The sequence below is a fragment of the Neomonachus schauinslandi genome, chromosome 8 (assembly GCF_002201575.2).
Source record: "Neomonachus schauinslandi chromosome 8, ASM220157v2, whole genome shotgun sequence".
Classification (NCBI taxonomy): Eukaryota; Metazoa; Chordata; class Mammalia; order Carnivora; family Phocidae; genus Neomonachus; species Neomonachus schauinslandi.
Genome location: NC_058410.1, coordinates 22159807 through 22177590, shown reverse-complemented (window position 1 = coordinate 22177590; position 17784 = coordinate 22159807). Strand labels below are relative to the sequence as shown.

At 39.6% G+C, this 17784-nt stretch overlaps 1 protein-coding gene across 2 annotated transcripts in view; it reads right to left on the bottom strand.

The window, feature by feature from the left end:
- Positions 1 to 500: 500 nt before the first annotated feature.
- FUCA2 (alpha-L-fucosidase 2) overlaps positions 501 to 17784 on the bottom strand; it is a 22574-nt gene continuing 5290 nt past the window's right edge. The window contains exons 1-7 of one of the 2 annotated variants that reach the window (XM_044917391.1): positions 15203 to 15266; positions 14606 to 14793; positions 10315 to 10654; positions 8768 to 8978; positions 8339 to 8529; positions 2948 to 3056; positions 501 to 1269 (exon numbers count right to left, since the gene is read on the bottom strand). In XM_044917391.1, the coding sequence (XP_044773326.1) occupies positions 1129 to 1269; positions 2948 to 3056; positions 8339 to 8529; positions 8768 to 8978; positions 10315 to 10654; positions 14606 to 14793; positions 15203 to 15213 (1191 nt within the window). In that variant the 5' untranslated portion in view covers positions 15214 to 15266 and the 3' untranslated portion in view covers positions 501 to 1128. Of the gene's footprint in view, positions 1270 to 2947; positions 3057 to 8338; positions 8530 to 8767; positions 8979 to 10314; positions 10655 to 14605; positions 14794 to 15202; positions 15267 to 17784 lie in introns of those variants that run through there. The other variant, XM_044917390.1, reaches the window with a different exon arrangement.

Genomic DNA, 17784 nt, shown 5'->3' with positions numbered 1-17784 from the left:
AGGGGGGAGGGTCAGAGGGAGAAGCAGGCTCCTCGCTGAGCAGGGAGCCCAATGCGGGACTCGATCCCAGGACTCCAGGATCATGACCTGAGCCGAAGGCAGTTGCCTAACCAACTGAGCCACCCAGGCGCCCATATTTATTAATTTAAGTTGGAGCTCAAATTAGCTCACCTACAAAAATTGGCCTATACCTCCAATCCCATACCCCCTCCACCCCACCTCAAAAACCCTGAAAGAATATGTACTAAAATATTAATAGTGGTGATCTAAACAGTGGCTTTAGCATTTCCAAAATGCTTTGAGCATTTTTGTATGTTTTAAAATACCTACAGTAAACATGTATCAGTTTTATTACCAAGAGGGAAAAAAATAATTTTTTTTTTATAAAAAGGCAATTACTGTGTGCATTGGAAATATGTATTAGGCCAAATTTATTATACACCTATCATCTATATTAGTCTGCTAGAGCTGCCATAACAAAATACCAGAGACTGCGTGGCTTAAACCACAGTAATTTATTTTCTCACAATTCCAAAGGCTGAGAGCCCAATGTTTGGCAGTTTGGGTTTGTCTTAAGGCCCCTCTCCTTGGCTTGCAGATGGTGCTTCCTCCCTGTGTCCTCACATGACCTTTCCTCTGTGTGCTGCATCCACAGTGTCTCTTTTCTTACAAGGACACCAGTCATACTGGATTAGGTTCTCACTTTTATGACTTTATTTAACCTTAGTTACCTCTTCAAAGGCTCTGTCTTCAAATACAGGCACAGTGGGGGTTAGGGCTTCAACATATGAATTTGAGACACAATTCAGGAGACACAATTCAGTCAGTCCTTACCACCACCAATTCCTAGCTACTGTAAAACAAAAATTTCCACCTCTTAATCACACATGGAAATAAATTCGATATGAAAAGACTCTGATGGCAAAGTATACCGGAGAGTTAAAACAGTTACATGGGTGATTTAGGAAAAATATTAAGGAGTAAGTGGGGAAAGGGCTGAATTGCCTAAATAATTACTTGACTTTCCTTGACCAGTTTTACAATTGCTTTCTCTATGTGCTACAATTACAGAAACGTGATATTTTCTAGTCTTCAATGTACCTGCAGCATGAACCTCTCTGCTGCAAATCAGATCACATTAGTTAATTCTAGAGCCCAGCCCCATTTACAGGGCATCTGATGAAAGGTTAGATATGGCAGTTCTACCAGTAAGCCATTTGGCTTCAAAGAAGTCCAGTTTAGTGGCTGTCCATGTCCCAGCAGTTTAATCTGAAATTAAAAACACACACAAATATCTCCAAATGTATCTCTTTGACTCACCCACTTTATTGGAAAAGAGTGGCTGGTATTTCTTTAAAACACTATAGACAGGACACTCATCTTTTGGTTTTATTTAGTGGTTCACACATTATTTTAGCCCTTGATCCAAATGAGTGCATACATGTGTCTTGCTCATGTATTCCTCTCATATAAAAGTGTGCAAGAGTTGGAAAAGAATTGTAAAGGTTGAACAGTATCAGAGTAGGGAAAACACTGAAGAGAGGATTGGGGAAAAGGACTCTGGAACCAATCTGCCCAACATAAGACCTGCATAGTTGTGCACAGAATGTTTGGAAAAAGGCCCCCCTCCTTTATCTAGCAACACTTCCTCCCGGATTTTCCAGTAACTAATTAACAATACATAAGTCTGATCAATTATTACTGTAATTGTTTTATATCCTTAATCTTATACTAAGTGGATCTAGATAGAAGTAATTTCCTACATAACTGTGATTATTTTGAACAAGAAAACTTTGCCTACCATGTAGAGCAACACAAAAACAAAACCCATGAATTTAACAGTATCAATGGAAGCCAAACAGAATACAGATAAAATAAAAAGATGAGGTCATACCCAGGCCCCTAAGCTGTAATAAAACATCAAATTTGAACTCCATCTTTCTCTCTGCCCGATCAACCACAGTGTTAGAAATGAAATATGGAAAATGATGCAAGGAGAAGCATATGGACAATTTACATCCAAGGAAATTGTCAGTTTCTTAAAAATAAGCTATAAAATATATCAAAATGAACTCAATGCCAGATGTGTTGGTTACAACTTTCTCCAGATTTTTTTAATGACCTTAAAATAGTATGGCCACACATCTTACTTTTATTCAGATTTGTTCTGGGATGGGAGAGACTCTGAATCCATTTTATGTATGTCTGTATGTGTATGTATTTATGAATTCCAGAATTCATTTTGGATGCTTGCAGAACTTGAACAACCTAAAATAACTGTGAAAAAGAATATCTATTTTACACTGATATGCATGGAGACAACATAGCTGTTTTATAAGTTTAGTTTTCTGGGAAATGAAAGAAAACTTTCAAAGCTTTGGCCAAACATTGCCATTGATGAAGTTCATTTTTAAAATTACAGGTATCCCTCACTTTCTGAAAGTTTGTGTTATGCCACTTCACTTTTATGAAAGACCTACAGTAGTTAGTACCTGTTTTTGTAACTGAAAGAAATCTAAAGAGGATTTTCACTTTTACAAAAAAAAGGCAAAAAGTAAAAGTAGCATTCAGTGTTTGTTTTGCAGAGAGGCAGTGCATACCCCAAGCAGCAGCCAAAGTGGCAACAAGTTCCTTCCCATGCTCAGCATCTCAGCATCAAGCTGCCAGAGCTTTGAGCTGTGTCTGTGAGCATCTGTGCTTTATCACAATTCATTTTGTGCATCCATTAGCAAGATATGCTCTAAGGTATTAGAAGAGCCTAAGAGAGGTTGCTTTTGGGGTCTGGGACTATTCAAAAAAAAAACTTCCACATAAATTAATGGTAATTGCATCTTTGCTTTACACCATTTCAGTTTATGAAAGGTTTCATAAGAATGCTCTGCTGTACTCTTATAAGATATAAAAGGAACATAAATAAAGATAATTAATAAAGATAAAATCCCCTTACCTTTGTTACTCCCAGAGTAGCTATGGGTTGGCTAAGCAACAGACGTCTTGATGTGGGCCATTCAAGAAATATTGCATAGACCAATTTTTGTTTACGTTTGGCTGTGTACCTGGTTAAAGGGGGAAAAAGTATAGTAATACTATAGGTCAGGTTTGGAATTATTTTACAGAGATACTTCCATGTAGTAAATATTTACCAATGTCTTCATGAATAGAGGGAAGGAAAAATAACTCCATGGTAGAGTAAAAAGGACTTAAAAGGGGTTCCCAATTCCAGTGTGTGTATTGGGGCCTGGAGGGGAGGTTCCCTATCCCACCAAGCAATTCTCAGACACCAGCTGGGTCTCCTACAATTCAACTCAATTCTGACACTATCTACCTGGGGATAGTGTCAGATTTCCACAGGCAAGGATTCGGTCCTACAAGACTGCTTGCCTACACCACTCTCAACTTCAGACACCAATCACAAGTCCCAGTTATCACCTGGTCTTCTAACCCACAAGCTATAGAAAGGAGGTTACAACGACGTCCTTCTTGGTTTTGATTAATTTTCTACAGCAGCTCACAGAACTCACAGAAACATTTTACTTACTAGATTACCAGTCTGTTACAACAGGATAAAACTCAGAAACAGCCAGAGAGAAGGTATGGGGAAAGGGCTTGGAGCTTCCGTGAACTCTCCAGGCACACACTCTCCCAACAATCCTGAACCTCTCTAAACCCCGTCCTTTTGGGTTTTTATGGAGGCTTCATTACAGGGGTATGACTGATTAAATCAATGGCCATTGGTGACTGATTCAACCTCCAGCCTCTCTCCTCAATCTAGGACTGGAAGTTCCAACCCTGTAATCACAAGGTTGGATCTCCAGGCAACCAGCCTCACCCTTTGGTGAAGTGGAAAAGTCACCTCAGTAACATAACAAGAGACATCTTTATAGTTCTCATCACTTAGGAAATTCCAAGAGCTTTAGGAGCTCTGTGCCAGAAATGGAGACAAGACCAAATATATACTTGTTATAAATCATAATATCCTAGTACCTCCCTCCCCCCACTTCCCTTTACTAAAAGGAACAGGCACTTTTCTAATATTACTCTTCATCAGACAGTTCTCATGGAGCTGGAAGGAGGCAGGGAAATATAAGCAAGAAGGTAAGAAGTGAGAGTAAATGGCTTTCCACCTGCTGGTTCAAATCTTCATATTCCCTCCTCAGCAGATATGTATGTGTCAATGCTGGGCCAAGTACTGAGGCTCGTGTTAGGAATACAGTAGAAAACAAAAACACACTTAGTTCTTGTTCTTAGGGAACTTAGACTAGAGTGAGGAAGACAGACGTTCAGTAATCACACAAATAATGTCAAAGTGTGGGTTTTAACAAGCACAATGAAAGAAAAGGAAATGGAAAGATTTTAACAGAGGGATCTCTTTAAATTAGACCATCAGCAAGAAGCCTCTCCAAGAAAACAACATTTAATCTAAGACTTAAAGGATGAATGAGAAAAAAGGAGAAAATGTAAGAAGCGTTAAGCTCTAGACAAAGGAAACAGTACTCACTCATTCTTTTACTTAATTTTTCAACAACTATTTATTGAAATCTTAAAATGCTAATCACTGTTTTAGAGCTGGAGACATGGTATTGAACATAGTCCCTGTCTTCATGGAACTCACATGGTAGTGGGAAAAATTAGAATGAGCAGGTGGTGATTAAGTGCTATGGGGAAAACTGAAGCCACATGAGGACAGAGCATGCTAGGTTGGAAACGAGAGGTGTAGGTGTTATTTTAAATCTAAAACTCAAGCAAGACCTCTTTGAGGAGGTGGCATTGAGGAGACCTGAAGAATGTGAGGGAGAGCCATGTGAATATCTGGAGGAAGAGAGGACAGCAAGCACAGAAGTCCCCATGCAAGAGTATGCTTGGCTGGTTGACAAGGCAGCAAAGAGGGCAGAATGAGAATGAGGGATAGCAGGGTGGCAGACAAGATCAGACAGCAAGGAATCAGGTTTTTGGGTTTTGTTTTTTGTTTTTTGCTTTAAGATTCTATTTGAGAGAGAGAGAGCATGAGCAGAGGAAGGGCAGAGGGAGAGGGAAAAGCAGACTCCCCACTGAGCAGGGAGCCCAACGTGGGGCTCAATTCCAAGACCCTGAAATCATGACGTGAGCCAAAGGCAGACATTTAACCAACTGAGCCACCCAGGCACCTCAAGGAACCAGTTTTTATAGGACCTTGTAATCCGCTATTAGACCTGGCTCATTCTCTAAGACTGGAAACCATTGGAGGAATTTGAGCATAGAAGTGACATAACCTGGCTTTATTATTTAAAAAGGTTTTATATTAGAAAGATTAAGTGGGCAAGGATGGAAACAGATCACTCGAGAAGCCACCGAAATAATCCAGGGGAGAGATAACAGGGAGTAAAATGATGAGAGTTGCCACAAGAGAGGATGAGAAGTGGTCGGATTCTAGATATACCTCAAAGACAAAGACGATGATATTTGTTGATGGACTGGCTGTGAAATGTAAAAGGAGAGTTAAGGACTCCAAGATTTTGGGCCTCACGACCACCTAAAAGGATGAAGCTGCCATTAACTGAAATGGGGAAGACTCTGTGGAGCTGGTTTAGAGCAAAATTTAAAAATTAAGACCTGAGTTTTGGACAAACCAGGTTTAAGGTGCTTATACTTCCATGAGGAGTGGCTGACTAGAAAGTTGAATATATGAGTCTGGAGTTCAAGAAAAGAGGTCAGCACTGTAGAGGTCATCAGTATGGCATTTAAATCTGTGAAAATGGATGTGATCACCTGGGGAATAAAAATAAATAGGAAGAATGGAAGTCCAAGGACTAAGCCTCAGGGCACTTCAATGTTTAGTGCCTGGGAACTGGAGGTGCAACCAGCAAAAGACACTTAAGAAGGAGCAGCCAACAAGAAGAGATGGCAATCGGGGTGCCTGGGTGGCTCAGTCAGTTGTCTGCCTTCTGCTCAGGTCATGATCTGAGCCTCTCCCTCTGCTATTCCCCCTGCTTGTACTCTCTCTCTCTCTCTTAAATAAATAAAATCCTTAAAAAGGAAGAAGAAAGAAGAAGAGAAGGAGGAGGAGAAGGAGGAGGAGGAGGGGGAGGGGGGGGGAGGGGGAGGGGGAGGAGGAGGAGAAGAAAGGGCAATCAACAGACTCAGATGCTGCCATAAACTCAGAAAATAGGACCATGAAATGACCCTGGATTTGGCAAAGGACAGGTTAAAGGGCCTTGGTAACAATGATTTTATGAAGTCTGGGGTTGGAAACCTGACCAGAGTGGGTGCAAGAGAAAACTGGAGAAAGAAATTGGAATTAACAAGAGAAAGAAAGAAGGAAGGAAGGAAGGAAGGAAGGAAGGAAGGAAGGAAGGAAGGAAGGAAGGAAAGAAAAAGAAAGGGAGGGAGAGAGAGAGGGAGGGAGAGAGAAAGATTTAACATGTTTTACTATAAAAGAAAGGAGAGAAATGGAGAGGTGCCTGGAAATCTAAGGGTTAAAAGAGGCTTTTTTTAAGATGTAAGAAATAATACATTTGTGTGCTGATAGGAAAGGATCTAATAGCGGAAATTGAAGATGAGGAGCAAAAGGAGAGAACTTCTAGAATAATATCCTTGAGTGGCTAATTTTGGTTGGGATCCGGGACACCAGGAAATATGTGTGAGTGTGTGTGTGTCTATATCTGTGTATTTCAGTCACATGTAGCTACCCATGGGCAGGCATGGAATAAGTACAGCTAAATTTAACCAAAGTTGAGGTTTTAATCGAAGTCAAGTGAGTACAACAGAGAGAAAAAGAGTATGCAATGGAGTGATGAGCCACAGAATCTGACTGGGATAAGGAAGAGGGCTGAGGGACAGAGAAAAAGTGACAGAGTTACAGATGGTATCCTTAGTGGATTATAGATCCCTCCAGAAGCCCAAGTGTTGTGTGGAGTGAGCTGAAATATAAAAGGTGGTAGGACACAGGAGAATGCTTCAAACTGAGATCATGGAAGAGATGCAATTATTGGTAATGCAGGACCTAAGGCATGACCCAAAAAGGGGGTAGCAAAGGTACAGTGGACAAGAACCCTAGAACAGAGAGTCCAGAAACTGAGGGGCCAGCAAATTAAAAGAAATGTGAATATAGATAATTCAAATCAGTAAGAACTGATGTTAAGAGTAGATCTGGGGACAGTGACAGTGAGCCAGGGCTGAAATCTTGAAGGACTGTAAGGGAGTCTACAGATGACTGTAGCAAGGTGGGGCAGCACGCATGGTATAGGAAAGCGCTTCTACTGGGGGGCGGGGAGGGCGGGCCACGTGGGGTTGATGAAGTTGGTAGGAGCCAGACAAGGAGCTTCACAGGCCTTGTTAAATATTTTGGCTTTTATTTTTATTTATTGAAATAAAAGTTAATGGAATAATGGTTAATACTTGTGAAATCGTGATCAGACCCCCTTGTAGTCAAATATATGCCCAGACACAAATTCCAAAACCAGATTTAAACTAGTCTCTGTAAAATGAAGGATTGGTACTGAGTTCTCACTATGGCTTTCTTCCAGACATTCTAAAATTCTACAATTAGTTGCTTCTGTCTACATTGTTTTACTTTATTTTCTTCAGTGAGCTAACAATTAGTTTTAAGTCATAAGTCAAATAGGATCAAAGAAGAACATTTAGTCTAATCTTTGGTTTATACTTGATCAGGCTATATTCACCTGGTGACAACAAAAGGTGAATTTTTAGAGCTTCACTGATACTACTCTTACTTATATATTTTAAGACCCCACATCAGAAACCATCAAATTTGCAAAGTGTAGTTCAGATACTCATTGGCACATGGAAGTTCAGACATAAGCCTGAAGCAAGGCTTTTAAATAAGATTCTAGTTAAAAGAAAAATTAGCAAGTTAAAATAATTTTAAAGAAACTGTAGGTTTAGATTTATTAGAATAATATGAACAAATTATAAGTTTTTTCTCAATTAAAATAACGCTGTTATTTGGGCTGATTTTCAATATTTTTTTCTGCCCTTTGACACCTCTTTCTTGCTAATTTCATAAGATGGAGCAGCTGCAAAAATTACAATTAAATGACTAAACAGAAGTATTCCTTTTGGATTAACCCCTCAACATCTTTCATTTTTCTGAATGGCCAGTAGAGCGATTTTTTCACTAAAATTTGCCCACTATTAGGAAGTTTCTACAGATGATTTAAGCTCGATTTGATAAACAGTAAGTGTTCAAAAACATGCTGACTTCTTCTAAAGTTTGGAGAGTGCTTTGTCTAAATAGGCATGCATCCAATTTCCTTTTTTATCCTACTTTTCTCTTTATACCTCTGAGAAATTTTAGATGCCTTCCTCCATCAAATAGTACTTGGTAACAAGAAGAACTTACCACACATTTGGGGTAACATCATCACTCTGGGATCTCCAAGGGTGGGTTTCATAAATGGCTTCTCCATTGACTTTTAGCCAGGTCCCCATTTGCCTCAATCGCTCCTCAAAAATTGCAGAAATGGTGCCATCATGTGTGGGCCCAATATTCATCAAAAGATTTCCTCCACATGAAACTGTTTCTACAAGTTGCTAAAAAGTTAAGAATAAATAATCTTAGGTAGATGAGACAATTCCATTGTGAATGTGTTAACAATATGTTGTTATTTGTGTGCTTACACCTGCATGTAATCACCATCCAGAAAAACACAGAAAATAGAATAATAATAAAATACAGGCCATTGAGCTATACAAACTATAAAAAAATAATTCTCACACACCCACACAATTAAGAATATTACCTTAATAGTCACCAGACATTTTACTGTACCTTCACTAGTTCTTCGATTGTAAGATAGTCATTAATTCCAGCATCTCTCCTGTAGCCCCAGGAAAACTTGTCTATTGTCATGCAATTCTCCCATTTATGAGGCAAAAGATGTCCTGGGTTGTACCGATCACTGCAGGTATAATAGCCACCATGCTTACAGATGGTACCATAGCCCCACCGGTCATTGGTCACAACTGTGTCCCGAACTGGGCTGAAACAATTTTTTAAATAAAACATAAAATATTTTACATAAAAGGAAATGTCACTGAAAAGAAGTCTAACTGAAATCCACTCCTGAAAAATCATATAGCATAACATAATGCAAAGCCCATGGTTTTGAAGTCAAATAGACCTGGGTTGGTTGCAATCCTGGCTGTCGCTTTCTAAGCTCCCTACCCGGAGTAAGTGACCTAACTCCTGAAGAATCAATTTCCTCATCTGTTATTAGAACAGAAATAATTTATGTAAAACACCTAGCCCAGCAACCAGCACATAGAGCACTTACAAGACTATCATACTATTATTTGAAGCTCCTTCTCCCACATATTATGATAGCCAGAATTGAATTTACACTCAAAACATTCTTCTCACCTATGACTGAATAATCTCATACATATATTCTAGCCATCCTCTTACAGTTGTGCCTGATGTTGAAAAATCTCTGGCAAGTGGACTGTTGCCATCATGGAATTTACAGTGGCATGAAACAGACCCCACAACATTATCATCGGAGCAGGTGTGAAGCTCCTGCACCTCCCCACTTAGAAGAGACAGTTTGCTTTACAAACTGAAGTGGATGGTTCCCAGTCTTTCGTCTTGGAAGAAGTACCTGGAGAAACTGCTGCTTTAAGTAGCCAAGAGCTCTCCAGAATATTCTTATGCACACCCCAAGTGTGTCCAGGGAACACACGTAGAACACTCTCTGATTTCAGAACACAATATCGAGTATTTTCTAGTTACAAATATAAATTTGGTCCACATGGTTTAAGCCTAATAGAGGAGCTCAGCCAGAACTCCCTGTTCTAATGGGGCAGTCTGGAACATGCTAGAAAGCTACATGTAAAGAACAGGAAGTGGTGAGAATGCTGATGAAGGAGAGGAGGAGGCAGACAACGGTGACAGTGACTGAGCAGCAAAGATTATCAAAGGGTCAGAAGATAAAAAGAAGGAACCAGAGGAATTGAAAAGCACATAATCACAAACAGTGAGGAATTGTCTCAGAATAGGAGATGAAAAGGGGGACCCACAAAATTAATGTCTTCAAAGTTCTTGATTCTGTGATTTTATCTTTTTGTAGTGATTCCAAATTTTTAATGATTTTAGTGATTTCAAAATCAGACTATTGAGTTGTATTTGACTCCTGATTTGTAACTCTTGCTTATTGATTACTCTGAGGAAAAACTGATATATTTAATGGGCATTATTTACAATGATTTCCTCCTACCCCACACCACAGATGAGCCTAAAAGGGAATATTTCACAAAGCAAACAGTATACATGTATGAGGAACATTTAGGGTCATGACAGCAATCTAATAGCATACACACCTTTCGTTATACAGCCAGGCTAAGAAGTCTGTGCTGTTCCAGTAGTAATCAGGGGCATGTCCATCACCATCCGACCACAGGATCTCCGGCTGATACTTGTTCACTAACTCATAGAGTTCCGGCAACGTCTTAGAAACTGGAAACTGTTGCTGTTGGAATGACCTGGACTTATCCTCAATGAAGAGTGGATGAAACCATTCAAAAAGGGAATGGTACAGTCCAAATCGCAGGTCAGTCCTGTTCCTAATGGCTACCTCAAGTTCCTTGACGAGGTCCCTCTTCGGCCCCTCATCTACAGCATTCCAGTTCCATGAATACTTTGAGCCCCACAAGGTAAAGCCTGCACAATTATATTGAGTCTTTGTAAGAATATGAATTTGTTTTAGCAAATTTCCACCTCTATAAATGCCAAAACAAACGAGATAGTACATGTGACATATAAAAACTTCTACAACAATGGTTTTATGGCATGTTTTCTCATAGCACGTATTCTACTTTTATACAAGCAACAAATGAGAATTTCAACAAGGTGAAACCAAGGGGGTTTTTTTTTAGTAACTTTCTGGGTACCCCCTTAAGGTCTGTGTAGTCTGATCGATCTCCTATATTTTTCCTCTTAGAATAGAAGCTCCTTGAGGGATAGCATCATGCCTGCAGGATTCCCTGCTGTATCCTCAGCCCAACTGTTAGCAGAGGGTCTAACACAAAATCAACAATCAACACAGATCACAGCTAAGATGGGGACATCTTCCACATCTACCATACTAAACACTGACTGCTACTACTTATAATGAAGATCCTGAAATGCACTCCTGCAAGATTCTTACTTGTCTCCTAAACCAAAGATTAAAGTATGTTCCCTGGTTGGGAATGATTTTATGTAGTGTGAGTCTTAGAACACTGGCGATCCATATCTAATAGTACATCTTTAGCTTCATCGTTCATCCTATATCACCAGAAGGGGAAAAGATATTCTTCCCCAGTAGTTCTGTACTTTAAAATATTCCCACCATTTGTAATCTCATCCTTCTCTAAAGTCATAAACTTAGATGTTGCTCTTTAAACTACCTGAAATTATCTACCAATTAAATGGGTAAGAAAAATAATCTGTCTGCCATTAAATAAGCACTTTGAAATAATTCATATTTTAAAAGGAATTTGCATTTAGATTGTTCTATGTAAAAATAATAGAAATGCTATATAAACTGAAATAATATAAAAGCCTCAAAAATTTTAGTTAGTGCCTAGGAACGTAAGTACATTGTTACTATCCCACTGAAATCTAAACAAATCTTTGAGAATAGACATACATAAGGCACTCTGTATTTACTCTTGTGAATTAGGACAAGTCTAAGATGGACACAGTCTTCAGATTCATTTTCAAGAAGCATTTAAAACAGCTCACTCTTGTTCCAAAGGCATTTGTGGTAAGCTTCAAAGCCGTGTCAATATTTAAAGTCCTATTCAAAATGTTTCAAGTAGGAAGTCTAGTCAATAGAGCGTGCAACTCTTGATCTCAAGGTTGTGGGTTTGGGCCCCATGTTCAGTTGTAGAGATTACTTAAAAATAAGAAAAAATATTTTTAAAAAAATGTTTCAAGTTGACAGGCTCTATTGCCAGACAGTACAAAAACCATGTGGGTCTTCATCACCACCATAAAAGCTCACAGAGAGATCTTCCTGCCTACCAAGCTCAGGGGGCTTTTTTCCATAAAGCAATGAAAACATGAGTCCTATAAAGTTTACAAATGTGGGCTTCATTATCTCTCCTCACTGTATGATTAAAAGTTATTTTGTTTTGCTTTTAAATAAGCTCACTATGTAATACTTTGTGCCATACAGCTTAAAGAGTTCCTAGACATCAGGAAATCAACATGTTCAAGCAAATACACTTTCTAAATATCTACCTCAGTAGGAGAAACATCTATAGGAGAAAGTCATTAAGCCACTAGAATGTAGCCAAAGGGAAAAGTATTCTAAGATAATTACAGATTTTTGGTTTTGATTCTTCCCTCCTATTCCCCTCCCCACCTCTGGAGAAGGCACTGAGGCAAAATTTCTTATACCAGGCAAAGATGGTCATGCAAAGGAAACTGTCAAATGAATTATCATGTGGTTGGGATAGTAAACAATTTGTTGATGCTTCCTTGATCTTCTGGATACTAGAACAGTAATGGGTGGAAACTATCCTATTAATGTAGGACCCCTGTGATGGATAATTTTATGTCAACTTCACTGGGCCACAGGGTGCTCAGGTATTTGATTAAATATTATTCTGAGTGTGTCCATAGGGGTATTTCTGCATGAGATTAACATTTATTTTTATTATTATTATTACGTTATGTTAATCACCATGCTTTACAACATTAGTTTTTGATGTAGTATTCCATGATTCATTGTTTGCGTATAACACCCAGTGCTCCATGCAGAATGTGCCCTCTTTAATACCCATCACCTGGCTAACCCATCCCCCCACCCCCCTCCCCTCTAGAACCCTCAGTTTGTTTTTCAGAGTCCATAGTCTCTCATGGTTCGTCTCCCCCTCCCATTTCCCCCCCCTTCATTCTTCCCCTCCTGCTATCTTCTTTTTTTTTTTAAACATATAATGTATTATATGTTTCAGAGGTATAGGTCTGTGATTCAACAGTCTTACACAATTCACTGTGCTCACCATAGCACATACCCTCCCCAATGTCTATCACCCAGCCACCCTATCCCTCCCACCCCCACCACCCCAGCAACCCTCAGTTTGTTTCCTGAGATTAAGACTTCCTCATATCAGTGAGATCATATGATACATGTCTTTCTCTGATTGACTTATTTTGCTCAGCATAATACCCTCCAGTTCCATCCACATCGTTGCAAATGGCAAGATTTCATTCCTTTTGATGGCTGCATAATATTCCATTGTGTATATATACCACATCTTCTTTATCCATTCATCTGTCGATGGACATCTTGGCTCTTTCCACAGTTTGGCTATTGTGGACATTGCTGCTATAAACATCAGGGTGCACGTACCCTTTAGGATCCCTACATTTGTATCTTTGGGGTAAATACCCAGTAGTGCAATTGGTAGATCATATGGTAGCTCTATTTTCAACTTTTTGAGGAACCTCCATACTGTTTTCCAGAGTGGCTGCCCAAGCTTGCATTCCCACAGGGATGAGATTCGGAGAAAGAGATTAACATTTAAATAGGTAGACTGAGTAAAGCAGATAGCTCTCTCCAGCGTGGGTGTGCCTCAGCCAATCTGTTAAAGACCTAAACAGAATAAAAGGCTGAGTAAGAACTCTGCCTGTCTGAGCTCACACCTTCTGCCTTTGGACTCAGACTTGGACAAGAACCTAAATCATCATCCACACTCCTGGTTCTCAGGCCATTGGCCTCAGACTGGAACTGTACAGCCAGCTCTCCTGGATCTGGATTTCTGAGCTCCATAACTGCATGACCCAGTGTTTTATAATAAATATCTTTATATATCATACTTCCACTTGGTTCTGCTTCTCTGGAGAACCTTGACGAATACAACCACCATGTTTCCTTTTAGATATGCTTCCACCACCTCTGACATTTGTGGGCCCCATTACAGTCCCATTGTCTTTGTCCTTCTAGGTGATCTGTGTCGCTTTCATTACTAGCAAACCGTCCACCATTGGGCTATCTAAGAGTTGGCCAAAGGTGCAGCAAGGTGTGTGGATAATGACACAAGACTACAGCAGCATAATCCCCATGGTGATGGAGCCTTCCCAGAATGTATTACGGAAGTGCAATGAAAGCAAAGAGGGCGGGGCGCCTGGGTGGCTCAGTCGGTTAAGCATCAGACCCTTGGTTTCAGCTCAGGTCATGATCTCAGGGCTGGGCACAGAGTCTGCTTTAGATTCTCTGTCTCTGCCCTCCCCCCACTCAAGCTTGTAAGCGCACGCGCTCTCACTCTCTCTCTCTCTCTCCCTCAAATAGGTGAATAAATAAAACCTAAAAAAAAAAGGGAAAGAAAAGAGGGCAATTCTAATTATAAACTTGGAGCTGCAACCCACATCTCACTTCAAATAGCTTCAAATGAAATCTTGGAAATATTGTTAAATATGCACATAACAAAATGTGATCATTTTTCTTTTTTTTTCGTTTTTGGATGGAATATGTGGTCCCTTAAATTACAGGCAAATGTCAGTAGCCACTAACTGGTGTTCCTCAGAGAAAACTGATTTCATGTGTTTTAGTTTCTTCTTCCAAAAGAACTACTTTACATTTCATAACTATTGTCAGTGTTTGCAAATGTTGCACTTACTTACCTTCATGATGTTTGGAAGTTAAGACAATGTATTTGGCACCAGAAGCCTGAAAAATATCTGTCCAGTGGCTCACATTAAAAAACTTTGCTGTAAATAGTGGTCCGAAATCTTCATATTTGAAATTAGGAGGGTAATTATTTTTCATAAATTCCACATACGTCGGTATCTTTTTCTCTTGCCAATACCACCTAAGGGAGGAAGAGACACAACACATAAACGGCATACACATAAACATTTGAAATAATTGCCCCAACTCCCCTTACTAATTCCCCCTTACTCAAATATTACCCAAATTCTTTCTCACTTCCCCATTAGTTTGACTTTGCCTTAAAGAAAGCTTAATGGAAACTTCCCTCGCTCTCCATCTATCCCTCTGAACATTCTAGACAACTCAGCTACCTATTTGCTCTTAATTCTTCATTTTTAAATCACAATATGTAGTATGTATCTTTACACAGTCTTCGAAAGGAAGATCACATGCCTAAAACAACATGCATCTTTTATATTCACTAGCAAAGAACAAATGGGGTAGTTGGCAACAGTAAAATTAAAATGATACTGTTATTTTAATATATTGACTCAGCCTTTAAGGATTACTTGTTGTGCATCCATTCTGAGCAAGGCCTTCCTGCCTTTGGACAAGGTTGTGTGAAGCAATGCCTGGCTGCCATGATGTGACCATGAAGGGACAAGTCAACAGGCTGAGGATGACAGAAATAGGTTAGTTCTTTGATTTCATCAATGAGAAAACTATCTCTACATTTATGTTGAGTAACAAACCCTTATTATTACATCATTTACTTAGGTTTTCTGTACCTTGAAGTGAAAGTATCCTAACTGATCCATGATGCATTTTTGCGTTTTAAACTGAACTACAGGGGTGCCTGGGTGGCTCAATTAAGTGTCTGCGTTCGGCTCAGGTCATGATCCCAGGGTCCTGGGATCGAGCCCCACATCAGGCTCCTTGCTCGGCGGGGAGCCTGCTTCTCCCTCTCCCCTCTGCCTGCTGCTTCCCCTGCTTGTGCTCTCTCTGTCAAATAAATAAATAAAATATTTAAAATAAATAAATAAATAAACAAACAAACAAACTGAATTACAAAAGACAAACTGGGACAGTCAGAAGGTTGAACAAGGATGAGGGATTTCTTTTTCTCCCCGCACAGTTTAATTTGAACCTACATTCTCTATTATAGTCTAGAGTTACTTTTCAAATTCCATACTAATAGAGATGAAAAGAGGCACTTACTATAAAAAACCCATCATTTATATCTGGGTTTGAATTGCTATTAAGGACATCACATATACTCATCTCCACTGCTGACTGTTCTGAGTTAAATTGGGGTAGGGAGCAGAGGTTCAGAGGAGACACAGAGGGAGACCATAGATAATTAAAAAATCTTCTACAGAGTTGGGATGCCTGGGTGGCTCAGTCGGTTGGGTGTCCAGCTTTTGGTTTTGGCTTGGGTCATGATCTCAGGGTTGATCAGGTCATGATCTCAGCCCTGTGTAGGGCTCCACACTCAGCACAAAGTCCCTTTCCCTCTGCGTACCCCCCCAACTTGCATGCACACACTCTCTCTCTCTCAAATAAATACATAAATAGAATCTTTAAAAACAAATCTTCTACAGGGTTAATGCACCTCCAGACCATCAGAAATATATTCTAGTTAGTTTTGTATGATCAGTATCTTTATTCTCCTAGGTCAAAACAAACAACCCTGTGTTTATTTGTAGAAAATGAAAAGTTAACCATTGCCAAGAATAATATAACTCAAAACTAGGTATTTTGGGCATAGCAATAGTCTCAATTAACATCAAATCCTCTTCTAGCACCAAATGTATATTTACCTAATATTCCTGGCTGAACAAAATGATAATGTATAATTTATTACATCCTAACATTAGGGGAAGAAAATCTGTTAGTTTATGTACCTGGCTAATCTGAAACATTTCAAAAATATACTCAAAATGCCTTACAGCACAAAACTTGCAAACGAAGATTTATAACATCCTGAAGTAAATATGTCTGGTAATAGACCGTATGGGAAAAAAGAGTCCCTTGTTTTACAAGTTGATTTCAAAAGAGTGTATGAATAGTGCCCCATAGCTTACACATTCTTTTACATCAGTTGGCCTAACTTAATGAAAATGGTTACTGTTTACAGAAAGTCAATGTATTGGTAGAAAGTGGTACAATGTATACCATGTAATGTTAATATAATATATATAGTTTATACTCTTGTATCTACTATATATTGTAGATATTAAATTTGATGCATATTATGTATATAGTATAAAATAGAGTTAAATATTCCTTTATTTTCTTATTTTACACAGGAATACATTATATATGTATGCACATTATATATATACATTTGGTAACATTTCTATCTTGAAGAACTTAATACCTGAAGTATTTAATCCAGAAAGGTAGGTGAAACAGTTCAAAGTTATAACAGATTACATGCACATTTTTACATAGATCTCAATAAAGTCTCAAGAGCAATATTTGTGCAGCACTTTTCATATAATAATTAGGGAGTCTTTTTAAGATAACATTCTAGAACTTTTTTTTTTTTAAGTAGGCTCCCGGCCCAGCGCAGAGCCCAACAGGGACTTGAACTCAGCACCTGAGATCAAGACCCCCTCTGAGATCAAGCGTCAGAGGCTTAATCGACTGGGCCACCCAGGCTCCCCTCTAGAACCTTTTTTTAGTTCCTAGAGCCACACATGGTTAACATTTTAACATTAAAGAGCCAATGCATGTCCAAATGAACAGAAGTTTCACATACTCATAACTTATGTCTTAACCATACTTTATGGCAGAATAGCGATGGACAACCGTTTAGGCCGAAGCCTCGCGGTTCCTCGGACGACCCCCCACACAACTGGAATCATTTCTGCCGCCTTAGTCACTCGGTGGTTACAGTGTGGCAACTCCAGCTTGACACGTGCAACCAGCAAGAGGCTGAGAAGCCAGGGCTGCACGAAGCGCCCGCCGACGCTGGCAGTCCCGCGGGAGAGAAATGCAATGCTCACCCAAGCACCTACGCGGTGCCTTATGCACTTAACACCCGGAAGTGCTGAACGCCGCTGAAACCGCGGGAGGCGAAGCCGCCAGGGGCCCAACAAACCCGCCGCGACCGTGGGCTGGGCGGTGGCGGCAGGCCCGGGGCGGG